General features: G+C 43.3%; 1 protein-coding gene and 1 non-coding gene across 2 annotated transcripts in view; one reads left to right on the top strand and one right to left on the bottom strand.

The window, feature by feature from the left end:
- The first annotated feature begins 3,088 nt into the window (after positions 1-3,088).
- The window catches only part of Thumpd2 (THUMP domain containing 2), a 41,874-nt gene continuing 26,133 nt past the window's right edge, over positions 3,089-18,829 (top strand). The window contains exons 1-4 of the mRNA XM_021218305.2: positions 3,089-3,214; positions 14,574-14,709; positions 15,931-16,340; positions 17,494-17,571. Of these exons, the coding sequence (XP_021073964.1) occupies positions 3,089-3,214; positions 14,574-14,709; positions 15,931-16,340; positions 17,494-17,571 (750 nt within the window). The remainder of the gene's footprint in view (positions 3,215-14,573; positions 14,710-15,930; positions 16,341-17,493; positions 17,572-18,829) is intronic.
- Positions 6,799-6,905, bottom strand: LOC115062541. The gene has a single exon (XR_003842483.1). It is a non-coding gene; the product is annotated as a U6 spliceosomal RNA (small nuclear RNA).

The following is an 18,829-nucleotide window of genomic DNA, read 5'->3' as shown; positions in this document are numbered from 1 at the left end:
AATAATAATAATAATAATAATAATAATAATAATAATAATAATAATAATAATAATAAAAGACAAAAAAAAAAAAAAGAGGTGAGGAGCCCTAGCCATACCAACCACTTACTCCCTTCCCAGTGTCACGTTGTTCCTGCTGTTCTAACTTGCTTTCTGTTGCTGTGATTAACACCATGACCAGAATCAACTTCGGGGAGGAAAGTGCATACGTCACAGGGTCACAGCCCATCACTGAGAGAAGCCAGGGCAGGAACTCAATCAGGAACTAAAATATGAACCACAGAGGGATGCTGCTCATTCACTTGCTCAAGATCAGCTAGCTTTTCCCTACAGCACAGACCCTCCTATACAGGAATGGAACCAAGACAGTGGACTGTGCTCTCCTGAACCAATCAGTGTTAGGCTGAAACCTCTGCTCATCTCCCCATATAAGCTGGGAAACCCTGTCTGCCCTCCTTCCCCAAACCCTAGCCCCACAGCCCATCAGCTTGGAGAAAACTTGGGGCTAGCCTGTCATCACTCCTTGTCTCCCCATTTCCAGTAACCCACCCAAGAGAATCTACTTGGGGACTCAGTTTTTTTGTTTTTTTGTTTTTTTTTTTACCATGTGTGGACACAATCTCAGCTCCTAACTAGCACATCGCTCCTCACTGAAGCTCTGTAAAACCCCTTGCTTTAGCCCTGATGTGTGACTTCACTGACCTCTACCTGTGAGATTGGTGAACCCACCCAAGAGCTGGCTCCTAATAAACCTGCCTTTATCTACTTTTTATCTGGTCTAATCTGGCCTTTCTCTGTGTCACCAAGGAAGAGAAAAAACCTAGCAATTAGGAGTCAAGACAATGCCACTACAATTGAGACAATTCTTCAAGGTACCCTCTTCCCAGATGACTTTAGTTAACAGTAAAAACTAACCAAGATATGGGCCACAATAGACTGTCCCCTCTGAAATCATGTGCTCAATCATTCTTTCCACCACGAAGACATTTCTACTATCATGTATCTTGCTGCATCAAGGAGAAAAGTAATTCCTGCAATTGGCTCTATCAATGGTTCTTAATCTCTTGGGGAAAAGGAGGCAAGGCTGGGACCCAACACTCAACAGCATTAGTATAGAGGAAAGGGTAGTAGCAAGAATGATGCTGAAAGAGCATCCTGGTAATTCTGAGGGACATTCCTCATGACTACAGAATATGTTGCTGAGATGACAGGAAGAAGGAAAGTAACAAGCAATGTAGCAAAGAAGTTCAGGGGTGCCGTGATCTCCTACCCTTTAGCACCCCAACTTTCCTACTTTGTTGCCCACACTCCCATTCCTTTATTCCATGCCTGCTCACAACAGCCACTGCGGATAGGATGGTGTTCTAGTATCATTTCTGTTGCCGGGATAAAACAGCCTGACTGAAAGCAACTTAGGGGGGAAAAGGGTTTGTTTGGCTTACAGTTCCAGGTAATGGAATTAATGCGCCACCTCAACACCCGGGAGCAGAAAGAGGATAAATACGTGGAGGCTTGCTTGCTTTGTTTCTGTTTATAAGCAGAAACTCCTTCCCAGCTTAGGGAATGGTGCCACCCACAGTGGGCTGTTTCAGTTAGCAAGACAATCCTCCAGAGACATGAGCACAAGCCAACCTGATCTAGATGATTCCTTGGTTGAGGACTGTATGTGATTTTAAGTTGAATCAAGTTGAAAAAAACTAACCATCATAGGCAATTATAGCAATCTTCCTAGCTGAGAGAGATCCCCTGTGTTGGTCTTTCTTTTAGTCTTATGCCAATGAATTGCATCCAATTCAGCACCAAACTAACCTACTATCTACCAAGAGTAAGCCTGCGTATGACTATGGTATCCAGATGAATGAAATTATCATCTCCCCAGGAATCTTGCAGCCTAAAACATCTGCATTCTGATAGTCAATTGCATACATTAAACACCCTTGAAATGAAAGGAATCGACAATCACATCAAAACATGGAGAAAGTGTGAAGCAAATGCCCCACACTGCATGCTCACAGCTACTTCACTTTAAAAAGTGTACCTTGAGGTGGGATCAAAATGACTAAAATTATAGAAATATGCGGAACTGACAAACATGGAAAAGAATTAAACTCTGTCTGTTCTAAAACTGTTTCTGTTGACTTCCAACTTCCTGAATGTTGAATAAGTAATATTCAAGTGGCAAATTGCAGCTGGATAAGTTAGATTCATCTGAAGGCATCTGAGGTTATTTTTTTAGTACAGACTATGTATGTATGTGTGTATAAACACACGTATGCATATGCAGGAAAATATGTGTGCGGGGTTCATGTGCATTTGTACACAGAGGGGCCAGAAGACAACCTCAAGTATCATTCCTCAGGTGTTGTCCCTCTTTTATTTTTATTTTTTGGGACAGGTCTAGGGTGAGTCACCAAATGAAACAACTTAGAACTGACCTTTGGAAAAGCTCAGGTGACAGGACTCCGTAAGGAACTTTGCTCTACTGCCCCAACCTCTCAGGAGCTGACCACTGGTCAAGGGCCAAGAGAATGTCAGTTACCCACTGGCATCCATTTCTGGACCTGGAGAAACATTCCTTTAACAGTTTCTAATATCTGATTCAACATAGAACTACATAGCTAATTTAACGTCGTTGAATTAGAGATAGATTTTATTCTATCTATATCAAATTTCGTCATTTTAAAACTCAAGAGGTTTTAAAAAAAAAAAATACCGTTCAAATACTGTCACTAGCTCAAATCGATTAGACTAAACTGGATGGCACATTCATTATTTACCTAGGTGATTGGCCAGATTCAAGAAATGTAGCAAGTTTCATTTTGAACACAAAGACATTTTGCTAGAGAACAAGAATTTCTGCTCTTGGCCCCGAGTTCATGGGTTTGGCCCAGTCTTTGATGAAGACAGTAAGGACAGCATCCCCAAGATCCTTAGCAGAGATGCCTGGCTGCAGGAGGCTCGCTGTAGTTTCGGGAACGTCCCATAGGGGGCGGGCCTGCGAAGGCGACGCTCAGGTGCGCGTTCCACGGAAGGCTCCCAGGCGCGCTCCCGAGCTCACGTGACCGGGTCTCGGGGTCGCGCCGGAGCCATGGCGGCGGCCCCGGCAGACCCGGGTTCTGTCCCCGCCGGCGGCACCCGGTTCTTCTGCACCGCGGGCCGCGGCCTGGAGCCGTTCTTGATGCGGGAGGTGCGCGCGCGGTTGGAGGCCACGCAGGTGAGTCGGGCTCACCGTGCTCGGGGGGAGCCACGCTCGCACCGGGTCCCCTCTTGCCGCCAGCTTGGGGCTCAGGCCCGGGAAGGACTTGTGAGCACCCCATCCTTGGCGTGCAGTGGGCCCCGCCCAGGACCTTTGCTGACTGCTGAGAACAACCCTCTGCTCTGGAGGTTTCGTTTTTTTATCCAGTATGGTCACTTGCACTTGGACGTCTGTCACAGCCAAAGTTTTAAACAGAGGGGCGCGGAAGCCAGTTTTGTCCCGGATTCCTAAAAAAGAGACTCTGACATGGCAATAGCTAGAGTTCGAATCCTTCCTTTATACCTTAGATGCAGATACACTTTCCGGGCTTACTTGTTTGAGTCTTGTTACTTGACAGGGTTGGGTTTTACATTGTAGGACGGCTGTGAGACATGCCCAGTACAAAACACACGTGGTAAATTGTAGCTAGAACAAGAACTCTCCCCTGCTACCCGTGCGTTTCAGTGAGTGACTAGTGAACAGATTTCAAAGGTACCAGGATGTGCAAACTGGGTTCTTGAAAACAGGGAAAGGATGTAATAGGATAGGTCGGGACTTTTGTGTGTGACTGTGTTCTTGGAAAGGGGAAGCTTGCTAAAACCAAACTAGCTGTTGGCCTCTGGGAGCAGTGTTCGAAGCCCACTAAAGGACTCTCTGCCATGGTGAGGATCCAGATTTAGATAGTGGAGATGCGGATGGAGATGGTGGAGATGGAGGTGCAAGTGCAGTGGGGAGAGTGGCCAAGAATAGCATTTAATCTAAATAAATTTAATCTAAATTAAATATCTAAATAATAATCTCTGCGTTCATCAAGGATCAAAAGTTCATCGGGTTTTTTTGTTTGTTTGTTTGTTTGTTTTTCTTTTAATTGTGTGTGTGCTCATCTGACTGCAGAGTACTAGTGAAAACCTGAACTGTCAGCTCATCTCCCTGGAGCTGGAGTTACTGGTGATTTCCGGCTGCCCTGCATGGGTGCTAGGATGCAAACACGGGTCCTCTACAAAACTAATACCGGGACTTAACCAGGTGAATCCAATGATGTATTCAAGCTATACAATTACAAAATGATGTTGGTGATATTCAGATTCTGAAACCAGGCATAACTATATAATGTCCAGCCCAGCCACATGTGGCCATATATATGTTGCAGGGCACTTGATCACACTGTGAACCCCAAGATTGTGCTATTTACCAAAAAACAAAAAACAAAAACAAAAAACAAACAAACAAAAAAAACTTGTTTCTACTTGTGGTGTGGCTCAGCTCTTAGCACATACCTTTAATCCCCCTGACTGGAATACAGGCACGCCCTTAGCATGCATATTTAAGCCCAAACAATGAAAGTAAAATTAGTTTGTAGAAGGAGGCAGCCATGTTTGAAAGTGATGTCTAATTGAATGGCAGGTGATGAAACAGAGAAAGATTTCACAGAACAGGGACATGCCCAACTCACGAGAGAAGAGAGAGGAAAGGGAAGCTACTTGAACGGGGGCAGAGAGGGGGGGGGGACAGTTATACTTGGACAGTTAGAGAGAGATAGGTTGCAGCCAGAGAACAAGCTAGACACGGGGGAAGACAGAGCAAGCTAGAGAATGAGAAGGAGGGAGAAGATTAGATTGCCCAAGTTAGTATGAGGCCAAGCAGAGCAATCCAGGAGAGGCAGAGAGAGAGAGAGAGAGAGAGAGAGAGAGAGAGAGAGAGAGAGAGAAGATAGAATCAATCAGCTTGGAGAGGAGTTTGAGCCAGAACAGCTGAGTTGAACCAGCCAACCAGATTTTCAGAAAGAACTAGAAAGGGTGAGTTTATTCATCAGCAAGTCTCAGAGGCTGCAAACATTCTAGGCCTGGATTAGATTGTACAGCAGCTAGAAGCTTCCAGGACTAAGCCTAGGTTAGCAGACAGAGGCAGGAGACCCTGGAGATCATTATATCTGGTAAATAAAAGTTACTTTTACATACTGAGGCCCAGAAATTTGTTTTGTTAACTTGGCGAGCTTCGTGTGGAAATAACAGTGTGTCATCCAGCCTGGTTATTTAAGATTGTTAGAAAAAGTCTTCTGTTTGTCTCCTTGAAAGACAAAATCATTTCAGGAAATCTTCCAACAGCACATGAAAGTCTGTTTGTACCAGTCACTGGCCTTCTGCTGGGCTGTCAGGCAGTGTGGCTCTCCCTCTGGCCTGAGTAAAAATAAGTTCAGGGTAAGCAGGGTCATCTGTAGTTTACAACTTGTAAGATTTAATAATAATAATAATAATAATAATAATAATAATAATAATAATAATAATGGGTCCCATGCAAGGCATTGGAAAAAGCCGTGGCTGAAGTAGCGTTTTAAATGATGTCTGCTTTTGCAGCAAGCAGCTGTGGTTCGTGTACCTTCCTCAAGACCTCAATGGCGTGTTAGGTATTAGGGCAGTCCAGTTTCACAACTGACTGACTGTCCTTGATAAAAAGCAGCCAGAAGCAGTCTGAAGCACTTGGAGTCAATGTTCCCCAGCCCCCAACACCTCAGCTTATTTAAAGGGAACACAAACATTAAGAGGGTTATTTGTAGGAAGTGATTTGCAATCACTGATATCAGTGTTTAACCGTACTGCAACGGTAAGTTTACCTTCTGCCCCGGGGTGGGTTCTTCTGATCTGTCTCACCTTGATGTCTGAGGATGTTGATATCTAAGACACCTCCCTGTATTTCCCGGCCTGCGGGACGAGTCTGAGGGGGATCAAGCCTAAAGGGGGGGTGGGGGGGGAGGGAGAGAGAGAGAGACCATGCAACAGATGGCTTTTGTCACGGTCTCGTTTATTGAAGACTAAAAGCCCAGTTTTTAAGGCATACAAGGAGAGGAGATAGGGAGGGGTTAAAGCTTGATCAAAAGAAACAGAGTGAAGGACAAAATGGAGGAATGCTAATTGCAGGTGTGAGACTTCCTGTGATTTATCTCAGAATCTTGGTGGAACACCACATGGCTTGTCTCTGAAGTCCAGGACTTCCAAGGTGTTTGTTTTGGGCAACTCTGGAATGCCAGATACCTTTTAATAGCCCCAGGTGTCATCCCAGGGCAGAGATCAAATGATTCCCAGGGCAGTCTTGGGTGGAGAGAGATAGAGCAACCTTGGGAGTGAGGGAGAGACACAACCCTTAACCAAGGACCATTTGGCTATTAGGTGAGAGCTGTCAAAGGCCTGGTCTATCTCAGCCTGGGCTCCAACACCTGTACACAGATGCATGGTTGCTCAAGTCTATATACAAAGTAGTGCTTATGACTTGCTCATGTGAACACTCTCCAGATAGCAGAGGGCACTAATGCTGTGTCAGCCGTTAAGCAAATTGTTTAGGAAATAATAGCAAAGGAGGAGTCTGCGCACGTTCAGTATTTACTTCCTAAATATCTTCTGTCTGAGATGTTGACTCCACCAAGGGGGCAGACGTGGAGGACCAAGTACAGTACACTGTAGCACTGAGTGAGGCTATGCTGTAAAGCCACAGGGAAGAACGTAACACGACAAACTGCTCAGTTTTCTTTTTCTTTTTTCTTTTTTTTAAATTTATTTATTTATTTATTTTTTAATATGGAACGCTTCACGAATTTGCGTCTCATCCTTGCGCAGGGGCCATGCTAATCTTCTCTGTATCGTTCCAATTTTAGTATATGTGCTGCCGAAGCGAGCACTGCTGCTCAGTTTTCTAAGCCTCACTTTTCCTTGGCTGATAACTTTCATGATGTCACTCAACTCAAGATAGATAGCCTGGAGTGCATAGCAAACAGTGGGTGCTCCATAAATGCTCTCCCACAAAATGAGTTGTACAAGGACACTTAAAAATCATTCTTGTGGGGCTGGAGAGATGGTTCAGAGGTTAAGAGCGCTGGCTGTTCTTCCAGAGGTCCTGAGTTCAATTCCCAGCAACCACATGGTAGTTCATGACCATCTATTATGAGGTCTGGTGCCCTCTTCTGGTGTGCAGGCATACATGCAGGCAGAACAGTGTATACTTAATAATAACTAAAAATATATCTTTTTTTAAAGATCATTCTTGTGGTGAGAAGAGTCTCCTAGAAATTTAGGTTTGCTGGAAGAAAATTAATACTCAAAACATCTGAATTTATAAAACAGATTAATTCAGAAGTGACTGTTTACTTTTAATCAGTGTTTTCATGACTTTAGTGAATGTTACGACTCACCGGGGAAGCTTGTTGGAGGTGCATATTCCTGAGTGCGAGCCCCCAGAAGGTTTTTCCTTCAGTAGGCTGCTGATGAGCCCAGGTGTATGCATTGGAACAGGAACCCACACTCCCTTCCCAGGGGCTGTCACTCAGCTAAATCCACCAAAACGGCTTGCAGCAGAAAGCCTCCTGTGTGTTCGTTCCTTTCTGATGCTTTTCACGGACACAGAAACAAACAGAATGATCCGGTGAATTCTCCATGCTCCTCAGCCAGCTGCCTTAGAGATCAACACACAGTGAGTTCTGCTCCATTCATCTCTCCTGCCACACGTCCAACCCGTGGGATTTATGTATCTCTAGATTATGATGTTCAGAGCAGAGCATATAGTGCAATGTAAAGGAGATGATGAAGCTTTTAAAAATGCCACCTTATCATTTACATAGCTAAAAAAAAAAATCATCCCTTATCAACAAATACCTAATTAGTATTCAAAGTTGAATTCATTTATAATACCACTTTTCTTTTTAACTTTGTGTGTTAGTAAGGATTTAAATGCTATCCACACATTGTGATTGGTTTATAGTTTTTTTCATCTAATGCATAAATTTACCTGAATTTCTCTCAGAATTTTCATGTTAAAGTGACTGTTGAGCTAAAGCAATCTGTAAAATAAAAGCTGTGTGCCTCACAATTGGCTTCTGTCACACTTCCTGTCCAGTAGCTTGATTAGTCACGTGTGATTTCTATGATTTTTTTTTTTTGTCTTTGCTGTTGTATTTATAGTCTTTAAAAAATATTAAGCTATTCTCAGCTCAACAGGGCCAGTTAGCTCAACGTGACCCTCCATGGCTATGCAGCAGGGTCACTGATAGCCCTGTCAGTGGCTATTAGTTAAATACTCATTCCCCTTTTCAGACACCTTGTTGCCACTTCAGGTGCCCATGAACTCCACATCCTGGATTGGATACAAAGTTACCCTGGTCTAGACTCCCTAACTGTGGTGGTTTGGATTAGATTGATCCCTCCTGGGCTCAGATATTTGAATGTTTGGTTCCCAATTGTTGGTCTGTTAAGGAAGAACTAAGAAGTGTGGCCTTTTGAAAGAGGTGTGTCAGTGGGGATGGGCCTCAGAGTTTCAAAAGCCCATCCACGCTAGGTCCAGCCTTTCTCTGTCTCCGTCTCTCAGTCTGTGTGTGTGTGTGTGTGTGTGTGTGTGTGTGTGTGTTTGTATGTGGTGTGTGTGTGTGTGTGTGTGTGTGTGTGTGTGTGTGGTGTGTGTGTGTGAGGGGGCGAGTATGTGGGGAGGGGTGAGGGGGGGGCGAGCGCCATTGTCTCATCTCTCCCCCTTCTCTCTGTCTCCATCTTGAGGATAAGATTTTAGGTTTTCAGCTATTACCCCAGCACTCTGCCTGCCTGCCTGCCTGCCTGCCTTTCCACCGTAATTCTCACCATAATGATCATGGACTTGCCCTCTGCAACTTTAAGCAAACACCCAATTGTTTTCTTTTAAAAGCTGCCTTGGTCATGGTGTCTGTCCGAAGTAATAGAAAAGTAACTAAGACACTAACATTCCAACGGCATGACTTGATGTGTTCCTCTACGTCTTGGTCCTTTTGTATCACTGTAAGTGAATACTGCATCTTGAATACTGTATAATGAAAAGAAATATGCTTTTTACAGTCCTGGAGGTTCAGAAGCCCAAGAGAGAGGGACTGCATCTGTGAGAATTTCTTGCTACCTTCTAACGTGGCAGACAGCTTCCAGGGAGAGAAAGTCAAAGATTGTGCAGGGGCACACTAGGACCCAGGTTCATGTTTAGAAGAAGTTCATTTCCTCGGTAACACCAATCCACTGTGAAACTCTGCTTAGAAAGCTCCTCCCTCCCATAATGCATAGAGCATTATATTTCCAGCACAGAAATATTGGGGATTTGGAAACCTGGGACTCCGTCTTCTGTATTTCCTGCACACTGGGTTCCTGATGGTCAGATTGAAGCTTGCTTCCCTTGTTCCAGTGGTGGGGTACATGTCTTTAAAGGGATGTGGATATTTTAAAATATTTAACATACACATTTAGATCACTCTCAGTACAGAAAAAAAAAAAAACCTCTTTATACAATATGTAATGTCTTAAACACTAATTTTTGGTAAGGATCATAGTAGCAATAATTGTCTTTAAAATAAAATTGAATGTAGTGGAGGTGATGTTGTGCTAGCTAAGCACAGGCTTCTGCCGATTGACTCATTGATCTTCACAAATCCACACAGCAGAGACTATTAACCCAAGCCTTTAGGAGGCCAAGTAGGTTTTCGTTTTTTAATAGTGTCATGACAGTGGGGGATAGTTGAAGCTAAGGGGGTTGTTTCATAGTTATTTCCAAGGGACAGAATGATTGTATAAGCCTTTCAAGATTCTGTACATTACTTTTCTTTCATTTTGATGACATTTTGAAAATTAAATCTATTTTTAACTTCTGTCTTATAAAATGAACCAAAACAAACTTAGATACCACCACATATCACTTAGTACTTTAAAAATCTACCATAAGTCTAAATAGTATCAGTAGAATAAGAGCTTTGTTGCCTCCCAGTGATACTGTGGTTTACCGAAATTTAAACATCTACTAATCTTTAGGCTAAACTTGAGTCCATAAATGTAAAAGGAAAGATAAAAGTGCTAACCACTTAAGACACACTAGGAAGGGCCCTTAGCTCATCTAGAGGTGTTAGGCATTAGACCAGTTGCTTTAGACACTTTGTTTTCAATGGATTCAAAATGAGAGGAACAAATTGTAAATAGCTTTTCAAGTAACAGATATTGAGATGAAAATGCTCTATTACTCTGCAGTATTATAATTGAATATGATCAATTAGAAGCAATAAACCAAGGCCTAAGAGATCCTCACAGGTAAAAGCACTTGCTGCCAAGCGTGCCAGCCTTGAGTTCAGTGGAAGGAGAGAGCTGACTCAAGTTGTCCTCTGACTGCCACATACGCACTGTCACACACATACACATTCACACAGATGAATACATATTAAGAAGTAGTGGTAGTGGTAGCTGCTCTTCCAGTGGACCTAAGTTCAGATCCCAGCACCCACATTCAGACAGCTGACACCCACTTCCAACTCCAAAGCATCTATCTGGCCTCCATGGGCACCCAGACAACACACATGGCGTGCACACGTGCACATAAATAACATTTTAAAATGAAGAGATAAGTTAAAAGGCTAGGGCAATGCTAAGAGCACAGCCTTGCTCTTGCAGAGAATCTGAGGTTCCCAGCACCCACGTCATGTGGTTGACAATTGCCTGTAATTTCAACTCCAGGAGACTGCGACGCCTATGACCTCTCTTATGTCACCCGAACACATATGTGCTTATCCATACACATACACGTAACTACAGATAATAAAAATACATCCTACCCCAAAGCAATGAAAAAAGCTAGAGAAAAGAGGAACTACTTTAGCTTTTTTTTTTCATTTTTTGTTTGTGTTTTGTTTGTTTGCTTACTTTGGTGTTTTTGTGTGCGTGTATGTCCTTGAGAGGTGCCAGTTCCCACAGCAGTTGTTAACTGCCCTGTGGGTGCTGGGAATTGAACCCCAATCCTCTGTATGAACAGCCCGCGCTCTTCACCGCTGAGCCACCACTTCAGCAGTTGATGAATTCTTAAATATGGGAAAGTCATTCTGTTAGCATTCTGTCTCAGCTCCTCCCCACAGTTACCTGGCAATAGCCAGGTCTGCTCCTCCCCCCCACAGTTACCTGGCAACAGCTAGGTAGGCTTGACCCTCTATAAAAGGGGCTGTTTGCCCCATCCTCTCTCTCTGGCCTCTCTCTCTCTTGCCTCTTGCTCTTGCTTCCCATCTCTCCCCATTCCCTTCCCCACCTCTCCACATGGTCATGGCCAGCCTCTACTTCTCTACTCTCTCCCTCTCTCTGCCTTTCTCTGTCTCTGCTACCCTCTTAACTCCCCTCCCCATGCCCTGAATAAACTCTGTTCTATACTGGAGCAAGAGAGCAAGAGGCAAGAGAGAGAGAGAGAGGAGGGGGCAAGCAGCCCCTTTATAGCAGGCCAGGCCTACCTGGCTGCTCTGCCAGGTAACTGGGGGGAGGAGCATACCTGGCTGTTGCCAGGTAACTGTGGGGAGGAGCTAAGAATGCTAATGCATTCTCCCTCCTCCTTCACAATGATGTTAATATTCACAAAGAGAACAATGCTCGTATTCACATATGTGATTGTGTGATCCTCACGGGTGACTGAATCAGTAAACTACTTCTGATAGAGTGCTTCTCACATGTAAAACATCTAGTGGACCTTACATAAATTCTAAAGATGGTAGCACTGCTTTGAGTTTTGATTCTGGATTTGGTATTTTAATTAATCAACATCCTGCATACGTTAAGCTTTCAGTTACATCCCTTGATACCCCGTCACGCTCTTATCAAACCTTTCTTTTAAAAAGAAGATAGTTTAAGAAAATCTTATTGTATAAACTAATTTCCTTAATATTCAGAGAAGTAAAAGAAGCCAAACTCGTTGAACAGTTAGGAAATATAAACGTCTAGATCCCCAGCCACTTAAGTAAAACCCTGGTCTAGACTTTTATATTTGTTTTCTTATTTTTATTACTTTAATCTCTTTCAAAATGTGTATCAGTGTTTTGCTGCATTGAGCTGTATCATATTTATGCAGTGCCCTTAGAGGTCAAAAGAGGGCATCAGATCCCCTGGAACTGGAGTTACAGATCTTTGCAAACAGGGTGCTAGGAACCTCATCCTTTGCAAGAACAGTAACTGTTCTTAACCACTAAGCTATCTATCTCTTTTGTCTTTGTTACTTCAGTCTTAAAACCATTCATCTTCAGTAAAGTACGTTTGTTTCTTCAGGATCTTGGGAAGGATTTTAGGTTAAGTTGCATACCAAATCATATATATATATATATATATATATATATATATATATATATATATATAATATGATTTATTTTATGTGTATTGATGTTTTGACTGCATGTGTCTGTGTACCATGTGTAGGTCGTGTGCTTGCAAAGGTCAGAAGAAAGCATTAGATCCCTGAAACTGGAGTTACAAGTGGCTGTGGCCCCTGTGTGGGTGCTGGGAGTCGGATTAGCAATCAGTGCTGGTAACTGCTAAGCCATCACTCCAGCCCCTGAATGATAATTTCTTAAGCACGTGGTTTCTTAGTTCATTCTGCATGGTGTGGTAGAATAGCTGGGACTAGGTACCATAGAAAGAGATGAGATTTATTTGACTCATCATTGTGGTAGCAGAAAGTTGAAATAGCATGGATAGTGACTGAAATGGCCACACCCATCTGTACAGTGAGATGGAGAAGCTCAGAGAGCCTATCAGAAGGAGGGGTGTGTCTGCAGGAGATGGGTGGGATCCAAGCTTCTCTTAAGCAACCTGCTTCTCTGGGAAGTAGCTGCAGTCATGAGACCCAGCAGTATCCAGCATTGGTTTCAAGGTCATTGTGACCCAATCACTGCTTGCTAGGCTAAGTCTAAAAGTTCTGCTGGCTTTCAGTATCACCACAATGGCCAGCCTCCCTTACTTGACCCTTGGGGTACACATTCAGCCTGTAGTACAAGGTATCCCACATCCCATGGTACCTTAGTTCCAGCCATGACCAGTATGAAAAAAAGAACTCCAGGGCCATCAGTATCCTCCCTGAACGTAATGATAGCTAGAAAGTTTAGGATCCCTTTTTCACCACAGGCTATTTCCTACACCACATTTAGCACATTCAGTTCCCTGTGGATCTGTGAGTTTCCCATCCTTCCTCCCCACTCTACCACATGCTCACCCCGAAGACTTTCTCTGTGTGATGTGGATGCCTCACTCCTGTCTGCTTTCCTGTGCCGTGGCCATGGGCCCCATCGTTCCTACTGCAGCAATAATCTATTTCTCCCTCCAGCATCACATTCTACACCAGCCTTCTATGCCCCTTCAAGGTAATTTTTCTGTCAGCTAAATCATCGCTGTCATAGTTCTCATCAAAATCTTTAATGGCTGTCCATTACCATCTGTGGTACTCAGGATTTCATGGCCATACATCAGGCTGGCCTAAGCTATGCCATCGTCCCCCTGACATTATCAATCAGCATAATTCAGCCAGCAATGCCAGGATCTGACAGTTTGCTGCAGCCAAGGTTTTGTTGCTTCTGCACCTGCTCCTGTTGGTTGGAATCCTCTGCTTCCGGGCTCTTACAAGAGTCTCCTCCCAATATTTGAAAATGGTGGCTTCCATGTTCAATGCTAAAATACTGGGGTAGCTTATCAGATGTACTGGGGGTTGTCTTATGAGTTTTATATCTTATTTTACATGTCTGTCGCGTTACTGTTCATTATTTGCTGTAGTTCAGTATTTTCCCTAGTGGGCAATGGAAAGATTTAAGAAACATCTGCCTTGGTTTAGACACCTAGTTTGTGCTGTGTGGAACACCTTTTTTTTTTTTTTTTTTTTGCCTACTTTTAAGCAGCGGTTGAGGTTTGGCAGTGTAATTACTCAATATTTTGTCTCCATATTTTCCAGTCACATAGGTGTGTACTTCACAAGAAGTAGCATAATAAATAGTCTGACTACACGACCTCAAACAGACTATTTAGTGTAGCTGTCCAGGAGCCACGGATGGACTGGGTTACCTGAAAGGGGGCTGGAAGTGAAAACGGAACGGGGTGCTAGAGAAAGATGGAGCCAAGACAAAGTTTCTGATCAAGGCTCAAAGTTTAATTTTCATCACTGCGTTTCTATAGGGAGAGCCCACAAACCCCATCCTTTGTTTCAGCTGGGTTATCTTGCAAAGCAAGCTCAGCAGGCAGTCTGCTCCTCTAGGAAATTGCTAATGCATCAAGGGCTGCCACTCCTGCCAGGTTGTAAAACCCTTTGTGGCCAGCACTCAAGGTTTGTTTAGCCTACTCAAGGCTGGAGAAAGGGCACAATTTAGCCTATCCTAAATGCCAGTTTCTGATGTAGAAAATGGGCATGATAAAATCTACCTTAGTGTTTCTAAGTGTTTCAAGGAAAATCACATGCTGACAGTACCTACTGCAGAACCTAACCAAAGACAGATGATCCATACAAGACCAGAGGGGAAAGTGGTCCTGATTCTGACCCGCAGCCATACTAATACCTGTTCTTCTGTGTCTAGGTTGAATATATTTCAGGAAAAGTGTTTTTCACCACCTGTTCAGATTTGCCCTCTATGAAGAAGTTAAAGTCAGCGGAAAGGCTGTTTTTGTTGATTAAGAAGCAACTTCCCATTGCAGTCTCTCCTCCGCACAAAGGTACAGTGTGTCCCAGTTGCTTTCATCCACCTGCTATGTGACACCAAGGTTGCCCACTCAACAGTGTGTGTCTCCATTTCACACTTCCAGGTACACCCGTGCTGTGTCACTTACAGACTTCTCATAGCTTGTAGCAGACCCCATGGCTTCTCCGTGGAACCTGCCACCTATTGTTCATGTGTTTTCTTTCTAGGGATAAATATGCTTCATTTTATTTGTTTGATTTTTCCGAAGCATGTAATAATCAGAATGCAATTATGCATCACAAGTTGATAAAACGGCCATCTTAACTGAGTGATACAGTTGGAAAATTGCTACATAGTAAAATTTTCTTCTCCTAGAACCTTAAGTGTTTTCAACAAACTTATGACCATGGATAAAGGGAGCTTAGGAGATTTCTTAACTATGCCCTAACTTTAAAATTATGTTGTATAAATAATTTCAAGATCGTGATTAAAGACATTTTTAAAAGGCAGGATTTAACCCTGCCTTAACCTTCAGTCTGATTGCTGTGTGCATAACACATCAGAGAATTATATAAATCCGTAAGATGCTATTTCAAGAAATAAATGCAAATGACAGAAATCAAGACTTGAAGAAAAAAACATTAGAGAAATCCTGAGGCTGAGGCCTTGTGGGTAGCATAGTTTCTTTCCAGTCATCTGCATACCGTCATCTGGAAGGAAGTAGAGTGATCATTTTCAGCTAATCTTGGTGGCTTTTGTTAGCTTTTGTTTATAAGAAAAGATTCAAGTTCGCTTGGCAAGCTGACAACCCTTAACTTAAAAGTGGCTTGTGTATCTGAAGTTTAATTTCATGGAAACTCATCTTAAGATTTATGTCAAATTTTCTGTGGTCTTAGATGAAACCCTGTCTCGAAAAAAAACAAAAATAAAAAATAAAAACCCTCACAATCTAGCTGAGTATATTATCACTGGATAAATGGCTTTTCTAAGCTAATACAAGGGATTTCTATAAATTTGATAAAACTTAGAACTTTGAATGTAAAATAGCGAAGTTTATTCTGCTTTATATTCTTAGGGCAAATGATATAAATTCCAAATAAAAGTGAAATTTTGTTCATGTAGCAATTCTCGTTTGTGTAACAATTCAGCAAAGTATTTTAAAGAAGTAAAGATCATTAAACCTGGGTTTGGGGAATGTAATAGACAACTGTCTATAAAACTTGAAGATGGGTAAACTGAGATTTTGTTCATTTAGGGAGAATACTTAATGAGATGCAAAGATTTGTAAATGATGATCCAGGAAGTTGGCTGGAGGCCATTTCACTTTGGAAAAAACTTCTCAAACATGATCCAAAAAGAGAAAAAGTCTCCCAAAGGGATTCTAACCCACTAAAACGGAAAGCAGGAGAAAATGAAATTATCATTGCTAAGAAATTAAAAGTAGAGGAGATACAAGTGGTTGCTGAGAGTCATGGAGAAAGCCAGCAGGACAAACTTCTGCCAGGCTCACTGGAGCAAGAGGGAGCTGTCACTAGAACAGAGCTTCAAGAACAGAGACTCAATAGTGCCACAGAGAAGGCCGCCGATGCGCAGGACCTGGAGGACATGACCTTCAGGGTTTCCTGTCGCTGCACCGGGAACGTCAGAAAGGTCATCACCGGACAGGTAGGCTCATCTCCCAAGTGGGATCCTGCTTTCCAAAAGCACACCTCTTACAGAACGGGTAACGTGGCCCAGACAGGTGATGAGGAAGCTGACTCCATAGGATTGTGCATCTTTAAAAGTGCAAGTCCCTTTGCAGCTTAGCTCCAGAATCTCCAGAGGAATAGTATGCTATTCCATATAATGGCTTTCTTTTGCTTTCTGCATAAAGATTTCTCTAGGTCCATAGGCGCCCTTTGCATTTGTGAATCCCAATGCTGTGGTCTTAATATGTTGGGAGTACTTCTTTATTACATCCGTATGCCTGTTGAGGACCACCTTGCTTGTGTGATGTTTTTAGACTTGTCACTGGGACCTAGATCACAAATACACCAATGCACACAAAGACTGTCTGTCTAGGAAAGGGTGGTGTCTTAGTTAGAATTTTTCTGCTGTGAACAGACACCATAACCAAGGCAAATCTTTTAAATCTTTTAAAAGACAACATTTAAGTGGGGCTGGCTTACAGGTTTAGAGGTTCAGTCCATTATTGTCAAGACAAGAGCATGGCATCAAACAGGCAGGCATGGTGCAGGAGGAGCTGAGAGTTCTACATCTTCATCAAAGACTGCTGATAGAATACTAGCTCCCAGACAGCTAGGACAACATCCACAAGGCCACACCTTCCAACAGTGCCACTCCCTGGGCCAAGCATATAAACCATCACAGATGAACACCTGTTTTCATCCCCAAGACCTCCTTAGTTGACCTTTACAAAGTTTAGTAGCACAAAATGGGTCTGGACTTTATAACCAAACTTAGAATCACACAAAGATTTAGTCTAACGAAGCTGATCTGGTCATAGGATGGTCATGCTTAGTCTTTCAGTGTGTGTTCATTTCTTTATTAGAAGGATCACATGAAGCAGGTCATGGTCTTATGTCACACATCTAGGTTTGCCAGAGTAGAGATCCCAGGAGGTTTGAAAGATGGAGGAAGTAAAATTCAGCCCATCGCCTTGCCTAGGCAATCTTTGGAGGCATACTTTAATATCACTAAATTGCCATCAGGTGCTCTGAGTTGGTTCCCCCCCTCCCCCGGGCTGCTAGCTTTTGTCTGTTTTAAAGTTTTCGTCTTTCTTCTATTCTTACCTTTTCTATAACTTGCCACTTTGCAGGAGGCAGGAAGAGTGATTGGACTTGCTCTCATGAGGCAGTTTGGATGGAAAGCTGATTTGAGGAATCCAGATATAGAGGTAATGAATATCCACCTCAGCTTCTACACAACAGCACTGTCTCCCTTCCAGACTTTCCATGGCAGCCTCGGTTATAAAGAGCATTGTCTGCCTGGGACCAGCAGCTTGCTGCTTTTTCACAGCCAAATAGTGCAGAAAATGTCTTCCCCAGGCTGGAGTCCCTTGACCACAGCTGAAGAAAAAATTCATAGTGATGTGACAGGACAGAAACACTGGCTGTGGTCTTCATACGTGTCACATTCAGGAAATGTTACCAGTGGCTTTGTTGGGCTTGTGGGGTTATGTTTATCTTTTATTGAGAACAAATACATATAGAGGGTAACAAAAAAAAAAAAAAATAGCCTTCCCTGTACTTTGAAAAACATTTTCTGAATTGATTTGGCAGGTAGGCAGTTATTTTCATAATTTCTATATAAATTTATTCCCTATGATGCAACTTTATATGGGGACAGACTTGACCAAGTAAATCAGAACCCTTTGTGAGGTGTTGGCTTTTTGTCCCCTGAGATGCCTTATTTGATGTTTTTCATCTCTAGAATATAGTGCCTGCTATAAATCCTGCAGGATTATGGGTCCTGCGTCTGCTCTGCCACAGGGCTTGGCCACGCAGGGAGGCAGCATGCCGAAAGTTGACTGCACTTACCCGACACTGTCCCAGGGCAGGTGTTGGGCCATAGGCAGCCCCACATACCACTCCAGGGGTGGGGAAGCAAAGTCTGATGTGTGGGACAGCTGGAGCTGTTTCAGGGTCCCTGGGCCTGTGAAGAGGCCAGACCATCTGGTTCTTAAACTCTTAGACACCCAGGTGCCTAGAAGCCTTCTACGGGAGATTAGACTGCAGCTCTTTAGGTGAAGGCCCTCGCCATGGCTCCCCACAACAGATCCCGATGAAAAGAGACAGTGTCTTAGCCAGGGCTTCTATTCCTGCACAAACATCATGACCAAGAAGCAAGTTGGGGAGGAAAGGGTTTATTCGGCTTACACTTCCATACTACTGTTCATCACCAAGGAAGTCAGGACTGGAACTCAAGCAGGTCAGCAAGCAGGAGCTGATGCAGAGGCCATGGAGGGATGTACATTACTGGCTTGCTTCTCCTGGCTTCCTCTCTTATAGAACCCAAGACTACCAGCCCAGAGATGGCACCACCCACAAGGGAACCTCCCCCTTTGATCACTAATTGAGAAAATGCCTTACAGCTGGATCTCAAGGAGGCATTTTCACAACTGAAGCTCCTTTCTCTTTGATAACTCCAGCCTG

This window comes from Mus pahari, chromosome 18, assembly GCF_900095145.1.
Source record: "Mus pahari chromosome 18, PAHARI_EIJ_v1.1, whole genome shotgun sequence".
NCBI lineage: Eukaryota > Metazoa > Chordata > Mammalia > Rodentia > Muridae > Mus > Mus pahari.
Note: the sequence above shows the minus strand (reverse complement) of the source record. Positions and strands in the feature narration are given on the sequence as shown.